Source organism: Oncorhynchus nerka, linkage group LG12, assembly GCF_034236695.1.
Source record: "Oncorhynchus nerka isolate Pitt River linkage group LG12, Oner_Uvic_2.0, whole genome shotgun sequence".
Lineage (NCBI taxonomy): Eukaryota > Metazoa > Chordata > Actinopteri > Salmoniformes > Salmonidae > Oncorhynchus > Oncorhynchus nerka.
Genome location: NC_088407.1, coordinates 80,156,268 through 80,176,150, shown reverse-complemented (window position 1 = coordinate 80,176,150; position 19,883 = coordinate 80,156,268). Strand labels below are relative to the sequence as shown.

General features: G+C 41.6%; 3 protein-coding genes across 3 annotated transcripts in view; 1 reads left to right on the top strand and 2 right to left on the bottom strand.

Annotated features, from left to right (window-relative positions):
* Positions 1-2,987, top strand: part of adgrf3a (adhesion G protein-coupled receptor F3a) — a 40,994-nt gene extending 38,007 nt beyond the window's left edge. Inside the window, exons 15-17 of the mRNA XM_065025855.1 lie at positions 57-98; positions 504-539; positions 634-2,987. Coding sequence (XP_064881927.1) covers positions 57-98; positions 504-539; positions 634-693 — 138 coding nt within the window. The 3' untranslated portion in view covers positions 694-2,987. The remainder of the gene's footprint in view (positions 1-56; positions 99-503; positions 540-633) is intronic.
* Positions 1,121-6,539, bottom strand: LOC115138775 (ankyrin repeat domain-containing protein 66). The gene is made up of 3 exons (XM_029675984.2): positions 6,318-6,539; positions 5,675-5,903; positions 1,121-1,270 (listed from the first exon to the last, which is right to left on the bottom strand). The coding sequence occupies exons 1-3, from the start codon at positions 6,454-6,456 to the stop codon at positions 1,174-1,176; spliced, it is 465 nt and encodes a 154-aa protein (XP_029531844.1). The 5' UTR covers positions 6,457-6,539; the 3' UTR covers positions 1,121-1,173.
* A 407-nt stretch (positions 6,540-6,946) lies between these two features.
* LOC115138748 (tudor domain-containing 6) lies at positions 6,947-18,179 on the bottom strand. The gene is made up of 3 exons (XM_029675924.2): positions 18,002-18,179; positions 8,026-13,696; positions 6,947-7,641 (listed from the first exon to the last, which is right to left on the bottom strand). Exons 2-3 carry the CDS (start codon positions 13,661-13,663, stop codon positions 7,592-7,594), a joined length of 5,688 nt encoding a protein of 1,895 aa, XP_029531784.1. The 5' UTR covers positions 13,664-13,696; positions 18,002-18,179; the 3' UTR covers positions 6,947-7,591.
* Between the last annotated feature and the right edge of the window lie 1,704 nt (positions 18,180-19,883).

Genomic DNA, 19,883 nt, shown 5'->3' with positions numbered 1-19,883 from the left:
TCTTTTCCTTCTTCAGGTCACAAGGTTTTAATGTTGTTGTTTTTCATCTCTTACAGGGTCTCTTCATTCTACTCACTGCATATTTTGGAGAAAAACCGGTAAGCTACTGAAAAAAGGTCCAATACAGACATTTTTATCTCAATATCAACTCATTTATTGGGTTGTGGGTTGGGAAATGCTGTCAGCATGGCTGCTGGCCTGTAAATATATAACTTATTGCTTCAAGCCACACCGCACCCACCAAACAGAGAAAACATACCTCAGTCAGTTCGAGAACATTTGGGGGAAACGGGTCATTCAGTACAAACTGTTTACACAACCATGCAAAAGTTTAATCTAACTTAACGCACCCACTCGGTTGGAGAAGAAACATTAGTGGGTGTGGCGTTTGGCTGGAGTGATGTGGATGGGAAACCAGGCAACAATACCTGATGAATGAGACTGAAATATGTAGCAAAACAAAAACCCATTACAATAAAAAAATATGCATTCCTTCCAAACAGATTCGTGTTGCACTACTGAAATATTTCAACCTAAAAGTGAGTTTACAAATCACAATTTATTTATTGGTCTAAACCAACTGGATGTAATGTCATAGCTAATTGATTATTTATCTATTTCACTCTTCACCAGCAGGTACAGTCAGCAGTGAGTGAAAGTTCCAAACTGGCATCCACGATGAAGATGAAATGAGTTTTTTATCCATTTTGACAATTCTGTTTCTTTTTTTTTTTTTAGATACGTTGTATATCAATACTGTTTATTCATCTTAGTTTACATCTAAATTAAACCCCATACTAATCAACTGAAATTCTGACACTGAGAAAGTATGTGCAATGTCCTACATGTATCATTTATTAGAATTGTGGCCTTATTTGTCTGTTGTAATATAGCCTATATATTAGATGTTATGTAGAATGGAGAATTACATAATAGGAATTGATCATTTGGAAAATGAATTGCATAATGTGTAACCTACACCTGTTTGTATCTATCGTAAGTGTCCAGAACAGTTTTTCATACTGTATGGCCAATGAAATGTATGTAATGTCTGTATTTTTCGTGGTGTAACATTTTTTAAATTGGTTCAGGTAAACTATATTAGCTGTTTTCCCAAGAATGTTTTTGTTAATGAGGTGTGGTAATCCCTTGTTTTTCAGTCCTGTTTAGTTCCTATCTTCTCTGCTCCTCCCATTCCTTGTCCGTGTCGTCCAATGGAAAGCTGTTTAACACTGCCATCTGGCGGTAGGTCCTGCACTCTGGCTCTGCACTGAAATATGATGCAGACAATCACATTCAGGAAGTAATCTACTGCACATAACACACATGGGCTTGCATCCTAAAAGTAACACTACTCCTTACAAAGTGCACTACTTTTGACCAGAGCCATGGGAAGGGAATAGGGTTCAATTTGGGAATCTACAATGATGGCAGGGTTCAATTTGGGAATCTACAATGATGGCCGTGTCCGAAATCGGTCTTGCCTACTAGGCTACTGACTAGAACTGCACATGTGTACTAATCACACTACATAGGATTTAGAACATACTGTTTAGTAAACATTTATGCAGTAAACAACAAATATTAACATAGGCTACTATACTCACTCACCCTTACTGAGAATGCGTCATCTAATGCGTAATTGCATTGCTTCCTGACATTAGTTCATTCATTAGTTAATTTTGGTTCAGCACGTCCTCTTATACCGCGTTCAAAACAACTCGGAAATCTCTGACAACCGACTTCAGTGCATTCAAGGAAAGACAACTGGAAACTAGAGGGAAAAAAGAACGAGCTCCGTCTGGGAAAGATCTTTTGAATGGTCATCCAACTTGGTAACTCAGGCCTCTTTCTAGAGCTTCAACCTGAAAATCACAGACCTCATGATTTGACCTAGTTTTTTCCCCATGTTGTATTGAAAGCATCATTACCTCATCTGATTATCAGCTGCAATAAATATTTTTAAAATCCATCTGTTAAGCTAGAGATATGGTTTTTTTTGTATGGGCTGTGTCTCAATCCACGGTATCCGCCACTTTAATGTCTATGATGCGCCAATGTCGGCCTTCCGCATTTGTGGTGGAAGGTAGCAGACCAAGAAACATCCCGAAAATGGATCTTCTCACAAACGACTGTAGCGTTTGGGCTACACACTAATATGACCCAACAAGTGTCACGGGACTAATCTGATAGTAACCCAGTACAGAGCCGAAAAATGAATGGATGTGAATAATGCATTTCTACTTTTTTTCTTTTAAGCATACAGGTAATTCCACACTAAACATGTTTTTTTATGCACTCTGTCTGATAGCGTGTGTGGGTGAGTAGTTTGCTGATGGCAACATAGTGAACAGAGTGGCCTATGGTGGGGTTATTGTATGGGCAGTCTTAAACAACGGACAACGAACACAAATGCATTTCATCGATGGCAAATTGAATGCAGAGCTACCGTGACAAGATCCTGAGGCCCATTGTTGTGTCATTCATCCCCCACCATCACCTCATGTTTCAGCATAATAATGCATAGGCCCATGTTGCAAGGATCTGTACACAATTCCTGGAAGCTGAAAATGTCCCATTTCTCTCATGGTCTGCATACTCACCAGACATGTCACTTATTGAGCATGTTTTGGATGCTCTGGATCGACGTGTACGACAGCGTGTTCCAGTTCCCGCCAATATCAGCAACTTCGCACAGCCATTAAAGAGGAGTGGGACAACATTTCATAGGCCACAATCAACAGCCTGATCAACTCTATGCGAAGGAGATGTGTTGCACTGCATGAGGCAATGGGTGGTCACACCAGATACGGACTGGTTTTCTGATCCACACCCCTACCTTTTTTTTAAGGTATCTGTGACCAACAGATGCATACTGTATCTGTATTCCCAGTCATGTGAAATCCATAGATTAGGGCTTAATGACTGTTTTTCAATGGACTGATTTCCTTATGAACTGTTATCTCAGTAAAATCTTTCAAATTGTTGCATGGTGCATTTATGTTCAGTATAATTCCGAGGACGTAATTTTTCCAAAACATTGCCTCATTGACAAATAGCTTCCATGCTATGCATAGATCTCCCCTGAAACGTGAATATTTTAGCCTTATACGGTTATAAACGTCTTAGCTAGCTACCTTGATTTGAAGTAGACTACCTTATCCATTTTATCCCCGATTCATTGAATGAGGGAATCATTCTATAAAAAGACGTATTTGGTTGTAATGTTGCAATATCTTATGTCAAGGGTGGCCAACCGTCCTCTAGGAGGACCTACATAGAGGTAAAAATCAGCTGATTGACAGGGCCTTGATAGGCTCCGCTCGAACACACCACACTGTAGCCTAAACATCAGCTGATTGACAGGGCCTTGATAAGCTCCGCTCGAACACACCACACTGTAGCCTAAACATCAGCTGATTGACAGGGCCAGAACACACCACACTGGCAGCTGATTGATGAAGGCTCCGCTCGAACACACCACACTGTAGCCTAAACATCAGCTGATTGACAGGGCCTTGATAGGCTCCGCCGAACACACCACACTGTAGCCTAAACATCAGCTGATTGACAGGGAACACACCACACTGTAGCCTAAACATCAGCTGATATACAGGGCCTTGATAAGCTCGGCTCGAACACACCACACTGTAGCCTAAAATCAGCTGATTCAGGGCTGATTGACAGCTGATTGAGGGCCTTGATAGGCTCCGCTCGAACACACCACACTGTAGCCTAAACATCAGCTGATTGACAGGGCCTTGATAGGCTCCGCTCGAACACACCACACTGTAGCCTAAACATCAGCTGATTGACAGGGCCTTGATAGGCTCCGCTCGAACACACCACACTGTAGCCTAAACATCAGCTGATTGACAGGGCCTTGATAGGCAGACTCTGGTGTGTTTCAGGGCTGGATCAAAAGCCTGCACTCCCAGTCTCTCTCCAGATGGAGGGTTGACCACATGTATAATAAAGTAGCCTAACAGTGCAATTATTTTACTTTGTGGGGGCTTAAGTGCCTTGATCAAGGGCACAATGGCAGGAGATAGTAGATCTACATGGGATCAGAGAACAGCAGCCTTCTAGTGTCAATACCACATTTATGCAGACTTTCATGTAGGCTATATAGATACCACCAATTATTGGTCATGGAAATTTGGTTAAAAGTCATGGGAAGTCATCAAAAAGTCATGAAATTCCATCTGTCAAAATGTGTATGAAACCTTAGCAGAGAATAATCAGGTGTCTCTATAGCATAATGTCATTTGGGAATTTCTGTCTAATGGACCGACTTGGGAAAAAAAAGACTGTACCGCTTTCATCCCAAGTCAAGCGCTGGAATTGAAGGAAAACTGGCGTGTTCACAGTACAGAGGCTGGAATTGAAGGAAAACTGGCGTATTCACAGTTCAGAGGCTGGAATTATTCTGGGATGAACATGCGAAAGTGCCCTACTTTTTGAAGGGAATCGTCAGATGAAAACATGACTGGTTCACATTAAAAGGTAAAACATTTTTACAGTTGAGGGGGGGGGGGGGGGGGGGAATCTCATACTGGCCTCTGTCTGGAGCCTCCAAATCACTAAGTCCGTCCCTGACTAGATGCAAAGCCGAAAAAGTATGACATCCTGGCATTTAAAGCCTACTGAATATCACATTTTACTATTCACGTTTTAGCAGTACACCCACAATGCCTACTACTAAGAACGCAAGTAGGCCTACGGTTTTCGGACACGGCCATTGATCCCCTCACACATCATTCAAATAAAGCAGTGAATCAAATCATATAATTGTGCATGATGCAGAAATAAATAATGACATGTACTACATCACACATATCCCCTGAGACATAATAGAAATGAAGCAGTGGTGTGTACTGTACTTAAACTACACTTAAAGACGTCTGTTAAGAGGGAAAGTTATTCTAATATCAATCACAATTCATTACCCACATTTTTAGTAGACTAGAATCAATTAACCACAACAGTAAAGTTTGCGTGTCAGAGCAGAGTAAAATAAAAAATATTTTTTAAATCACCGAAATTGAATAAATATTATACTATAAATATACGAAACACAGTGGTGTAAAATACTTAATTAAAATACTTTAAAGTACTACTTCAGTAGTTTTTGGAGGTATCTGTACATTACTTTACTATTTATATTTCTGACAACTTTTACTTCACTACATTACTAAAGAAAATAAAGTACTTTTTACTCCATACATTTTCCCTGACACCGAAAAGTACCTGTTACATGTTGAATGCTTAGCAGTACATGAAAACGGTCCACTCACATCCTTGGTCGTCCCTACTGCCTTTGATCTGGCGGACTTACTAAACACAAATGCTTTGTTTGTAAATTATGTCTGCGTGTTGTAGTGTGTAAATTAAAGAACAAGACAATTGTGCCGTCTGGTTTGCTTAATATAAGCAGTTTGAAATGATTTATACTTTTACTTTTGATACTTAAGTATATTTTTTATTACATTTACTTTTTATTACATTTACTTACATATACTTAAGTATATTTAAAACCAAATACTTTAGACTATCGCTCACATAGTATTTTACTGGGTGACTTTCACTTTTACTTGAATAATTTTCTATTAAGGTATCTTTACTTTTACTCAAGTATGACAATTGGGTACTTTTCACCACTGACAATACATACCTTTCAAGAAATCGAACACAGTCATTATGTCCATAGACTTCTGCTATTCTGACTGGTTTATCACCAGAGAAGTCCTCTTTGTCTATGGGGGCGTGTAATGAGTGGAGCAGGCGCAGCACTCCAAGTCTCCCAGCCTCGGCTGCAAAGTGGGCAGGTGTCCATCCACTATCAGTTCTCAGGCAGGCTCTGGCTCCGTGCTCCACCAGAATTCTAACAGTCTCTGTCTGTCCTGGGAAACAGGGACTAAATGTGACAATAACGTATTTAAAAAATAAAACACAAGAAAGAGTCACACAATGCAGTTCATAATAAGCATGATTTGATAAATGATGTGTCCCCAAATGGCACCCTATACCTTAAATAGTGCACAAATTTGTTCAAAAGAAGTGCACTATATAGGGAATAGGGCACCATCTTCAGTAGGCAAACGTTGTGGAACGTTGCAAATAGACATGTCAAACAGAACCCATGTGATTCCTTATTCTACATGTCAGAGAGGCATGTTTGTTCTATAAAACAGCACATCATGTTTGTTCTATATGTTTGTTCTATAATATATTTCTAGCTTAAAGTTCCACAACATTATACCCTGCTGAATGCAGCCCTCTTGTTTAATGGACACAAACCTTCTAAAGACAACTACCTTTGGCTGCTGCCCAGTGAAGCGGTGTCTTGTAGTTCCAGTCTATGTCTCTGTGATTGGGGTTACATTTCTTCTTGTTCAGAATCTCCTCCACTAGATCAAAGTCTCCAGCAGCAGCTGCCTGGTGCAACTCTGTCATTTCTAACACGATTGGGGGGAAAAAAAGAGGTTGCCAAGCAACATTCAACAAAACAAGAGGGCTGTTTTACAGCATCAGCTTCCCCTCCCCCAACCCTTAACCATTAGTGGGGAAATGCAAAACTGACCCATGATCAGCAGGGCAAAAATGAACCAGTAAGTATGTTTGCCCACTGGTGGACTGGGGGGGAAAAGTTTTACACATTAGCTCAATTCCCAATTCGTTCATACTTCCTGAGGTGTGCACTTGTACACTCCTCCCTCAATGTTTAAAATTAGATTGGTGCAGGAAGGAGGAAGTAAAACTTCCTGGTTCAAGGCAGAATTGGATTTGGGTTAATTGATCCTTCTAATCGTGAAAGGGAAAACTAATTCATACATGACTACTATGCAAAAATGTTTGACAATTATGGCAAAAAACGGACAAAAAAAGTAGGCAATTTGAACTTGAGTATAAAACTACAAACAATCATTTTGATCATGCATTCAGTCCCATTTTATTGCTTTTAATTCCAAACAAGGTACAATGTCATGACATTCCAAGACAGATACTAACACGGTCATTGAAACATTCTTTGAAATTCCCATCTACAAGCTTTTCAAAACCTGTTGTTTCCAAGTGCATTAAGTTTAGTAGCAGTTATATTGAAAACTAGTCAGTCACATGGACAAAGACAACACAGATCACTGGAATAGGAAAACTCCAAATGTAAACTTTTGGGGGGAGAAACAACAAGTGGGAATCCCAGACACCACAAATAAAACAAGATCATTCATTAACATATTCAAACAGTTACAAAAACATTACAGCTATGGTATTTTGAATCTGAAAATAGTCACATTTAATAGTACATTTTGTTACATTTTAGTAGACGCTCGTCCAGAGCGTTAGGGTTAAGTGCCTTGCTCAAGGGCTTGTTGACAGATATCACCTGGTTCGCTCGGGGATTCGAACTAGTGACTTTTCGGATACTGACCAAACGCTCGTAACCGCTAGGCTACCTGCCACCCCTGTAGATTTGCTTGCAGCCATTAATGTCTACAATGTGCTAACATATACAATCTTGAGGATCCAACAACTTCATCACTTCTAAAGTCTTGATGCAAATTAGGACTAAAATCTGACCAAACCAGATTCAATCATCAGTTTCTTTCCGTTGACATTTACAATGATTAGCCGCTTCCTCTGAAAGGGAAGAAGCATGCATTTACATTATTTATAATGTACATGCTTATAATGTATACTGATGATTGACTTGAGATTATTGACTGATTTTGTCATTACATGTGGGGCATTATTTTTTATTTGCAAACTAAATTGCCCAATGGAATAATAAAGTTTAACATTTTAAATCTATAGTAGTATTACTAAACAATATTAGAATTCAAAAGTTTAAAAACTTAATCTGAAGCACAGGTAACCTTCAACAGAACAAAAAGCAAAGAGTTCAAATGAACTCACAAGCATTCTATGGAGACATCAGTGAAATACTACATACCCTTTACTCAGAAGTGGATCACTGTATAACTCTATAACTCACTGTATAAAAAGTTGAGAACATTTACAAACCTGATTGAGACTCGGTGGGGGAGCTCCTCCAGCAAGTCTTCATGAAGTCATTCACAATCAGCTCCTCACACTCTACTTTCACTTGGTATTGAGGAATGGGGAGCTTGTTATTATTATCCATGTTCTGAACTGTCACTTTCAGCGGCTTATCAGCAAGGAGCTCATAAAACCCATCAAGGGCATTGTCATCCCAGCTGCCTTCTGAGTTCTCAAATTCAGCCAGGGAACACAGAAAGGCCTGAGGAGGGTGTTCTAGTAGCTGAGGTGAAACAGACTTCAAAGACTTCAAATCAGTTTCTGACTCATTTCCATAATCCACAAAGACAACAGAGATAACATCCATTTTGCTAACAATCTGAGCTCGATACCATTGCTTGTCTTCGGCAAAGAGAGCCAGACAAGGACTTCCAGGGCTCAGGGTAGACATGAGGACTGTGTCCTTATGCTCAGAGTTTCCAACGAGCTGACAAACTTTAGAGATTTCAGCAAGCTCCTCAGAGTTTGCATACTGGCACCAGAAATAACCAGGGCCCGCTATGGAGGAGGCGTACACATCCAAAGTCTGTCCCAGGAATATATCCAGTTTCCAGAATTGCAGCTGTGTATTATGCTCTCTGTCACTCCTCTCTATCTGGGATGGCAAAGATCCAGAACTTGGGCTTTGTCGGTCAAGGTGAGTAGAGTCTCCAGCTGAACAACACATATTTAGTGAATCTGTTAGTATGATGTTCTGGTCCAGACAGACCTCCCAAGTGGATCCAGTGTCTTTGATGAACTTACATTCCCATTTCCTTGCACTGTCCGCACCCGCAACTTTTTTGAATTGGCAACAAATTTCCTGCTCCAATCCTTTGTATTTAGTGTCCGCAAGTCCACTTAAAGAACAATGGATGCTAAATCTTGGGTGCTCCAGGAACTGGGTGTCCAGCCTGCAAACCTTGAGGGGTGAAATGAATGCTTCATTACCAAAGTCTATGTATTGCACATGAATTTTGTCTTCTCCATTTGTTTCTAGAATGACTGCACGATACCAGGAACAGTCATCTGGAAACTCAGAATTCACCAGATCCCCTGGCTGTGGATTGGCAACGTTCTTGAGTGCAACACCATCTGATTGGTCAGAATTGAGACTTTCCACAAGAGAGAACAGATACTTTTCATCCTCTACTAATTGAACAAAGAAACTTGATGGACTGTTGCATTGTGAAACATAGACATCTGCTACCCAACCTGGTTTTATTGATCGTTTTGGAAGAGTTTCATGTTTGGGGACACTCTCGGAAGGAACATTGGATCCACTTGAGGAGACTCCTGCAAGACCATTATAAGAGATTGTCCTGACTGCCAGAGTGTCTCCTGAACATTGCATGGTGCTTGGTGATCTATCCATCACTGGAACCTCAGTGGAATTCAATTTGGGAGTTATTTCTTGTGTAAGATGTTTATACTCAGACCGGTTCAAGGTTTCATTTGAAATGGTCATGTCAGAGGAGAAAAGCTCGTCAGCACACTCTGTTTTGCTGTGGACGTGCAAATCGGAGCAATGCAAGTAACTTCTCATCAAGTCATTGATAACATGCTCCTCACACTCCACTTTGACCTGGTATTGTGTGGGGAGACTTTCCAGATCATTATACATTTTCTGAACTGTAACTTTCAGTGGTTTGTCAACGATAAGCTGGTAAAACTCATCAACAGTGTTGTTATCCCAGGCGCCTTCTGGGTGCTCAACTCCAGCCAGAGAACACAGGAAGGCCTGAGGGGCGCTCTCTAGTAGCGGAGGTGGAATTGACCTTATCGCCTTGAGATCAACTTCGGACTCATTTCCATAGTCCACAAAAAGAACAGTGAAAAGATCATTAGTTTTGTGAATGATCTGAGCTCGATACCATTGGTTGTCTTCAGCAAAGAAAGCCAGACAAGGACTTCTGGGGTTCAGGGTATCCATTAGGACAGGTTCCTGCAGGGCAGAGTTTACAAACTCTTGAACAATTCTTGAGATCCTGTAAAGCTCCTCAGAGTTTGCATGTTGACACCAGAAGTAGTTAGGTTCAACTATAGAGGACGCATAGACATCTAAAGCCTGGTTTTGGGAAACGCTTGGCTTCTTGTACAGCAGGGGAATCGTGTTTTCACCTGAACAAGACAGTTGTGATACATCTGCTCTGCCTGTTTGACTAGCTTCAACTAACGAATGTGCCAACACAATACCTTGATCTTCTAGACTGACCTCCCAAACTGATCCGGTCTCCTTCATGAATGCGCATGCCAGTTTCTTCTCAGCGTTTTCTGTTGTTGTAGCCTTTTTGATCATCGATGTGACATCTTCCTCCCATGTCTCTTTGTTGTTAGCATTAGTTATTCTACTAAGTACACAGTGAATACTGAACCTGGGATATTCTATGAACTGCTTGTCGAGTTGTTTCACTTTCAGGGATGGAATAATTGCTTCATTTCCAAAGTCTATGAATTCAACATGAACGGTTCCATTCCCAGGTTTGCGCCTAACAACTGCACGATACCATGAGCTGTCTTCAGGATACTCCGCATTCACCAAGTCACCGAGCTGCAGTTCATTCAAGTCAACTGGAGTGGCATCACAAGATGACTGTGAGCCATTTAGTTTCTCCACAAGAGAGAATATATCATCTTCATCCTTTGTCAACTGAATAAAGAAACTAGAGTGGCTGTTACAGTGTGAAACATACACCTCTGTTACCAACCCTGGTTTCAAGGATCTTGAGGGAAGGTCTGTGAGTTTGGAGAAACGACACATCTGTCCATCATGTTCAACCATGGGCTTCTTTTCAGGTTTGTCCAACAGTGACTGCTGAGGAGTAGACTGTCCAACGTTTCTTTGCGGGGATGTGAAACCCATTGCAGTGCTACTGTGCTTTATTACTGTTCCCCTCGCAGCCCAATCCGGAGATGTTGGCATTTGCACACATTCTGGCAAATTACATTTGGTCTGAAATTGATCTGCGCATCTTGAAGTAGTTGATAGTTTAGAGCTCAGAGAAGGCGATTGGACTAAAATGATTTCTTTTCCCGGTCTCGCCTCTTTTAGCTTCTCTCTAACCATCTCATTTATATGTGATGTTCCGTCATACAGTTCAACTAAAAGCTTTCCACCAGAGTCTTTAGCCACCGCTGTGATAGTAAAGCGCAGGTCTGTGGCATGCTTTTCAAACCAGCGGTTGACCTCTTGGGATACATCTTCTGGAACACCGAAGAGTCCAAATGGAACAGCTTGCACAGGAACTGACATCAGCGAGACGGCTTCTACAGGACAGGGAAGGATGTCTGATTGACTCAATGTGACTGTGTCCCCATAATCCACAAAGTGAACCTCAAGGGTTGGATGTGTTGCTTTAATCTGTCCTCTGTACCACTGGTTATCAGTGTATTTAGCAAAACAAACAGTTTCTAGTGATTGAGGACAGTTTGTGCTCTGCAGTGGTTGGTGGCAAAAATGCTGAAGATCTTTTGTCAATTTGTCATTCACATGAGAATTTCTTTCAAGCTGGCCATAGAAGTGAGCAACACTTTTTGCACTAGTTATCCACACCTTCTCTTTCCCTCCAACTTCAATGTTGTGTAATGAGAAGTTTTCCGTGTCGGGCGGGGCAGAAGAAAGTGGAGGAGATTTTAGAGGTGCTGGGGCCTTTACTCCTTTCTGAACCAGAAGTTTGCATGCACTTTGAACTGGTGTTTCAATATCTACCATATTAATCACCAAGCCTTGGGTGTCACGCATGACTGCATGTACGGTGCATTTCAATCCTACATTAGAGTCAGCAGTGGAATCTACAAACTTCTGGAACTCCGATGAGGCAGCATCACTCCACTCTGCTGGAACAGGACTTGTAGGAGTGTTCAGATTCTGCAGGAAACACTGAAAGGCCTGGATCTTCAGTCTTCGAAACACTGGGTCCAGGGGGCGCAAGTCCTGCAGAGAGACACGCCTGGTTTGTCCGTAATCTATGAACCGCACATCTACATGGGGAGACCGATCATTCTCAACAATCCGTGCTCTGTACCACATACCATTGTCATGATCCAGAGCAACACAAATGTCTCCATCAATTTGCTGTGGAGGACTGGAGGTATAATGATACTGCATTTCTTGCATAAGGATCTGAAGACTTGTACTCTCCTGTGCCATCTGGCACCAGAATTTTGCCGGACTTTCAATGCAAGATACTTTGACTTCCAAGGTGATTCCTACCTGGAACCAATGTTCATTGAGGACAGTTTCTGTTGCTGACGGAAAGTGTGGTGGGGTAAGGGGATGCACACTGTTTTGTATGTCTGTGGCAAGGCTTTCCTCTGTGACTCGGGGTGGAGGCCTCTCTGACTCCAGAAGACATCTCTCTTTCACTCCAAAAAGATTGTTGATGTTTACATTGTCGTCTCCATAGAGTGTCACACAGTTGATGCCCTCTGACAGGTTGTGATATTCAAATTTGGCAATGACAGTCTTGTGCAGCAGCACAGATTTCAGATACTTGATTTCATCCACTGTCCATCCAATGCCTCTGTCCTCAATACCGTGGAGGGAGCAAACATAAGTTACAACTGGCATTCTGAAGAACTTGGCAGCCAGTGGTCTGATGTCACCCACATGGACAAAGTCCGTCTTCCCATTATCGACAAGTAGTACTTCCACAGCACTCTCTGATCCAATGTCCTGCTGTAGCAGAGATCGATACCACTTGCCATTGCTCCCTCTTGCTGCACATGGAGCGCCTGAGGCCGTCTGTCTGGCCTTGCAAAAAGTAGATCTTCCTTCATAGTATTCATTAATCTGCTCAGAGAGTTTCTTCAGCTCCTGAGAGAAAATTGAGAGTTTGCAGAAGATACGCTGTGGGTTTATCACCTCTGTGACTTCCACAGTCTCAATGAAGTCTGTTAGCAGTTCTGGATAGAAGAATTGTTGAAACTTCTCAATTTCTCTCCCAGCATCAGTCCGTTTGTGTGACACTGTAGGTGGCAAGGTCTCTGTGGAGGAGACCTGACTCTTTGGAAAGTTCAGAGACGATAGAACAAGTTGTTTGAACTTGTCACTGGGGAGTTTTCTGGCAAAGCCGACTTCATACATATGTTTGTTAATGATGGGAATATAAAGGAGGACTGTTCTGTCTGGCATCAATACATCCTGAACCATTCCATTGACAGTTTTGCCGCAAAGAGACTCCAAAAACTCTGAGGCTGTTGGAGTCCATTTGTTTTCATGGGATAAGGGGGATACATTGGCAAGAACACAGAACTCCACTTCTGGAGGTAAAAGAAAACAGTCATTCTGACCCCATGCTAAGGTGTTGTTTGTAGCAACATGAGCTCTCCCTTCATCAATGAGAAACACATTGTAATGATGCCCATGTCTAGAAATGATCCTAGCTCTGTGCCAGGTTCCATTCAGATGAGCTAGACACAAGTCTCCGGGGTTTCCTTCTGATTCACAAAACCTCTGTCTGGGAATCTGAACTCCCCTTCTCATTTGCTGGTAAGCATGTTGCCTTTCTTGATCAAAGTTTCCCCATAATTCCACTAGAGAACAGATAGGATTTAGGTTTACCCTTGTAATGAGAACTGTGACTTGGGATCCTGGAATTGGCAATCCAGGAATGGAACACATTTTGAGTAGAATTCAGGGCAGGTCACAATTAACCTGGGAATACAAAAAAAAAATTAGATATGTGGATGGTAGGCTACACAGGAAGTTGGTGGAGAACGGGCTCGTGGTAATGACTAGAGCGGAATAGTATCAAACACATTGTTTCCAGGTGTTTGATGCCATTCCCTTTTCTCTGTTCTGTTATGAGCTGTTGTCCCCTCAGCAGCCTCCTGTGTTAGGCTACCCCTTTTACAATTACATTAAGCAGACACTCTAGGCAGAGCGACTTAGTCAGTGCGTTCAACTTTTGCAATGGACATATTTTTTAAATATATGGTCATCCATATGATATATACTTTCGAAACATTTCTTTGATAATATATGACAAAAATATATATCTTGGGACTGTTTTTGTTCAAAACTAAATTAGGGACAAATCAATGCTTATACATAGTAGGCTACCTTGATCATGAGAAGATAAAAAAGTATGCGCAACACAATGTGATAGGTGGCCACTTAAAACAGATGGAAAAAACACAAATTATAATTGCAAAAAATAGTTATCAAAAGCACTCTTTTATCCCGGAGTCGTCTCTTCACTGTTGACGTTGAGACTGGTGTTTTGCGATAACTATTTAATGAATCTGCCAGTTGAGGACTTGTGAGGACTTGTGTTTCTCAAACTAGACACTCTAATGTACATGTTCTCTTTTTTTTTCTTTGTGAATTTTACCCCCTTTTTCTCCCCAATTTCGTGGTATCCAATTGTTGTAGTAGCTACTATCTTGTCTCATCGCTACAACTCCCGTACGGGCTCGGGAGAGACGAAGGTTGAAAGTCATGCGTCCTCCGATACACAACCCAACCAGCCGCACTGCTTCTTAACACAGCGTGCATCCAACCCGGCAACCTTGGTTAGTGCGCACTGCGCCCCGCCCGCCACAGGAGTCGCTGGTGCGCGATGAGAGAAGGACATCCCTACCGACCAAGCCCTCCCTAACCCGGACGACGCTAGGCCAATTGTGCGTCGCCCCACGGACCTCCCGGTCGCGGCCGGTTACGACAGAGCCTGGGCGCGAACCCAGGGACTCTGATGGCACAGCTGGCGCTGCAGTACAGCGCCCTTAACCACTGCGCCACCCGGGAGGCCCATGTACTTGTTCTCTTGCTCAGTTGTGCACCGGGTCCTCCCACTCCTCATTCTATTCTGGTTAGAGCAAGTTTGCGCTGTTCTGTGAAGGGCGTTGTACCAGATCTTCAGTTTCTTGCCAATTTTTCACATGGAATAGCCTTCATTTCTCAGAACAAGAATAGACTGACAAGTTTCAGAAGAAAGGTCTTTGTTTCTGGCCATTTTCCGACTGTAATTGAACCCACAAATGTTGGTGCTCCAGATACTCAACTAGTCTAAAGAAGGCCAGTTTTATCTGGTTCTTTAAAATCAGGACAAAATTTTTCAGCTGTGCAAACATAATTGCAAAAATGTTTTTCTAATGATCAATTAGCCTTTTTTAAATTATTAACTTAGATTAGCTAACACAACATGCCATTGGAACACAGGGGTGATGATTGCTGACAATGGGCCTCTGTACGCCTATGTAGATATTAATTTTTTTAATCTGCTGTTTCCAGCTACAATAGTCACTTACAACATCAACTATGTCTAAACCATATTTCTGATCAATTTGATGTTATTTTAATGGACAAAAACAGTGTTTTTCTTTCAGAAACAAGGACATTTCTAAATGACCCCAAACTTTTGAACGGTAGCATGCATATATATACACAGAGTTGAAGTCGTAAGTTTACATACACCTTAGCCAAATACATTTGAACTCAGTTTTTCACAATTCCTGATATTTAAGTTAGGATCACCACTTTATTTTAAGAATGTCAAATGTCAGAATAATAGTAGAGAGAATGATTTATTTCAGCTTTTATTTCTTTCACCACATTCCCAGTGGATCAGAAGTTCACAGATACTCAATTAGTATTTGGTAGCATTGCCTTTATATTGTTTAACTTGGGTCAAACGTTTCGGGTAGCCTTCCACAAGCTTCCCACAATAAGTTGGGTGAATTTTGGCCCATTCCTCCTGACAGAGATGGAGTAACTGAGTCAGGTTTGTAGGCCTCCTTGCTTGCACATTCTTTTTCAGTTCTGCCCACACTACAGGATTGAGGTCAGGGCTTTGTGATGGCCACTCCAATACCTTGACTTTGTTGTCCTTAAACCATTTTGCCACAACTTTGGAAGTTTACTTGGGGTCATTGTCCATTCTGAAGACCCATTTACGACCAAGCTATAACTTCCTGACTGTTGCTTCAATATATCCACAATATATCCACACAATTTTCCTCCCTCATGATGCCATCTATTTTGTGAAGTGCACCAGTCCCTCCTGCAGCAAAGCACCCCACAACATGATGCTGCCACCCCCGTGCTTCACGGTTGGGATGGTGTTCTTCGGCTTGCAAGCCTTCCCGATCTTTGTCCCCATGTGCAGTTGCAAACCGTAGTCTGGCATTTTTTTAATGATGGTTTTGCAGCAGTGGCTTCTTCCTTACTGAGCAGCCTTTCAGGTTATGTCGATATAGGACTCGTTTTACTGTGGATATAGATATTTTTGTACCCATTTCCTCCATCATCTTCACAAGGTCCTCTGCTGTTGTTCTGGGATTGATTTGCACTTTTCGAAACCAAAGTTAGTTAATCTCTAGGAGACAGAACGAGTCTCCTTCCTGAGCGGTATGACGTCTGCATGGTCCCATGGTGTTTATACTTGCGTACTATTGTTTGTACAGATGAAGGTGGTACCTTCAGGCATTTGAAAATTGCTCCCAAGGACGAACCAGACTTGTGGAGGTCTACAACTTTTTTTCTGAGGTCTTGGCTGATGTCTTTTGATTTTCCCATGACATCAAGCAAAGAGGCACAGGTACACCTCCAACTGACTCAAATAATGTCAATTAACCTATCAGAAGCATCTAAAGCCATGACATCATTTTCTGGAATTTTCCAAGCTGTTTAAAGGCACAGTCAATTTAGTGCATGTAAACTTCCGACCCACTGGAATTGTGATACAATGAATAAGTGAAATAATCTGTCTGTAAACAATTGTTAGAAAAATTACTTGTGTCATGCACAAAGTAGACGTCCTAACAGAGTTGACAAAACTATAGTGAACAAGAAATGGGTTGAGTGGTTGAAAAACGAGTTTTAATGACTCCAACCCAAGTATGTAAACTTCCGACTTGTATATATTTTTTTGGGGGGGTCAAATATTTGGGGGCACCTGGCATCCATGAATACACGCAATTGGTTATTAGCTAGGTTTCCATCCAATTTGCGACAGATTTTCATACGAATATTCTAAAATCGGCATATATCAATATGCGCATTATCCAATCAGAGATGTGTTTCCATCAAACTGACTTGTTGTGGATAAAAAGCTGTGCGCGATGAAGTAGTACACATACATACATTCCCGTTAAATTCCCATGTACCAAATGAAAAATACAAGTTAAATGGGGTTCATTGCATTCTCAACTCTGAGTTATGTAGCGAATGTGCCCACTCTGGCGTTGGCTCATGCGCTCTAGCCAACAGATCGCAGATACAGTGCGGGTAGACTACATTATGATGTTATTATGGATAAGAGCGATATTATTTGTATTTGTCAAAAGGCAGCCAAGCATCAATCATTATGTCACCAGAATAATATTATTGTAAAGCAACATCAAGCTCATCACCTTGCACATTCACCACCAAGTTCATAATTTATTTGTATTTTATTTTACCAGGTAAATTGACTGAGACTGTTTCATGCGTCACGTAATTAAACCTCGTGAAATGTTTGGAGGGGAACGTGACCATGAAAAGAGAATGGAGGGCGTTTTCCATGCGGAGTTTTAAAGCTCGTTCACACAATTTTAAGACTGTTCTGATTTATAACGGCGAAAATGCGTATCTATGGTGTGCTGCAATTTTTAGAATCTCATTACATTCGTACGTGCGCAGACTTTTCATAAATTGTTGCTGCAGACATTTACCTGAAGGTTATAATTGAGGTCCCAGCCCCATGGTCAATCAGCTGAGTAAGTTCAATTACATTCAACATTCGTGACAGATCAGGAACGTTTAGGTTTTTTGACTATATAAATATGCGTGACTATATGCTGTACACAATGCCACATTCAGGACTAGTAACCAGTTTGAGATGGTCAAACTGGATGTCCCAGCGAGGTGTGCTCTGTCATCCCATTGTGAATGAAAACTTCTGCTATTTGACATAAACAATATGTCGAATTAGTTCTAATCAGTTAGAAATCAAATTATAAATTCAGAATAAATCCTTACCAAGTTTGATGTAACTCATGTTTGTGAACATTTTGTATTTCCTCATCGCAATCCAATTGGAATCAACCACCACATGCAATGGACGCCAAATAATGAGTGTTTATTGGAGCCAGTCTATGGGTGGGGGAGCGCCATATATTTATTTCGACATAGCATCATTGTATATGACTCATTATGGTGTCTGTGAGCATGGGCCGCGCCATTGAGGCCATCTCCATTGAAGTAGTCAGTTTTCTGCTTTTACTACTTCTATGAGTTGGCAAACTAACTGAAAGGGTCCACACTGTCACCTAGTGTGTTTGATCAGGTATAAAGCAAAGGTTGGAAACATTTACTGACACCTTCAGTTATGGAATGTTTGCTCAGGAGTATAATTCATTGGTTGATCTCCACCTGATGATCCTTCCTTAACTCATAGGTAGGTCCGCCCAGTTGACTACTTCAAAATGATGAAAGTCCTCAATGGACACTGCCCATACTAAAATGGGCTTTTGGGCACTATAGTGTACTATCTCTATGGGGTGCGTGTCACCTGTTGTACACACAAACGCAAATGTATACATTAATAAAGTGCATGATCATGTTTACAACAAAAAAATATAAGAGATGAGGCAGAATCTACTGGAGAAACGGGAGAAAGACTCGGCACACTTCCTTCTAATTTATTTGAATAGTAGCTGAGATGTCGGTCAATAGACCTTAATCAGACCATGTAGAACTTTTTAACAGTGCGACTCTGAATGCAGCTCAAATCTGACCGTTGCGCGCTCCTGGCAACAAGCCAACACAAACGGGTCGGTCCTCTAACCTATGTGAAGCTAGCCAAAAATAAGGATTAGCCACAATCGTGGAATTTGCGGTTCGACCTTCAAAATAAAGGTCCCTAATTTTCATTGATACAAATAGTGGAATCTTGCCATATTTAGACTAGATAATGTTAAACAAGTTTGGAAAGTTATATAAATTCAACAAAAATCAGTTGATCGCACTGTGGATGTATTAGATTTTACAATTGCATTGGTGGTATACTTATATTTCACTACAGCCTTACCTATGAATTGTGGATTCATGAAATGGGGTATCAGTCTACTCAGTGACACCCACAGAACACAACTGTGAAGAGTTTACACTAATATGAGCATCGTAGTTCAATATTGCTGGATTCTGAAACCACTGTGAAGTGAGCCACATTAAGCTTACCAGTCAAACTTTTATGTATATTTGACATTCATATTGCACTGCACAGCCTTACCTATGGATTGTGGATCAATAAAATGGGGTAGTCAAGTCCCACAATAAGAGCTGCAATGCTAATATTAAATATGACATTCTATGTAAAAGCTAAACAGATTTGTTCTGTGGGTGTCGATGAGTAGACTCCCAATTCATGGATTCACAATACATAGGTAAGGCAGTACAGTGCAATATGAATGACGGGCCGCCCCCAGGTGGTAAGTGTGGGTAACAACACATCCGCCACGCTAATCCTCAACACAGGGGCCCCTCAGGGGTGCGTACTCAGCCCCCTCGTGTACTCCCTGTTCACTCATGACTGCACGGCCAGGCACGACTCCAACGCCATCATTAAATTTGCCGATGACACAACAGTGGTAGGCCTGATCACCTACAAAAATGAGGCAGCCTATAGGGAGGAGGTCAGAGACCAGGCTGGGTGGTGCCAGGACAACAACCTCTACATCAATGTGATCAAGACAAAGTAGATGATTGTGGACTACAGGAAAAAGAGGACCGAGCACGCCCCCATTCTTATCAATGGGGCTGCAGTGGAGCAGGTTGAGAGCTTCATGTTCCATGGTGTCCACATCACCAACAAACTAACATGGTCCAAGCACACCAAGACAGTCGTGAAGTGGGCACGACA

Coding starts and splice junctions, on each gene's coding strand:
- LOC115138748 (XM_029675924.2), bottom strand. CDS start 13,663: ATGTGTTCCATTCCTGGATTGCCAATTCCAGGATCCCAAGTCACAGTT. Junction 7,642..8,025: donor CCCCACCGAGTCTCAATCAG/GTTTGTAAATGT, acceptor CTTCCCTTTCAG/AGGAAGCGGCTAATCATTGT.
- LOC115138775 (XM_029675984.2), bottom strand. CDS start 6,456: ATGACAGAGTTGCACCAGGCAGCTGCTGCTGGAGACTTTGATCTAGTG. Junction 5,904..6,317: donor TCACTGGGCAGCAGCCAAAG/GTAGTTGTCTTT, acceptor CCTGTTTCCCAG/GACAGACAGAGACTGTTAGA. Junction 1,271..5,674: donor TGTGTTCGATTTCTTGAAAG/GTATGTATTGTC, acceptor ATCATATTTCAG/TGCAGAGCCAGAGTGCAGGA.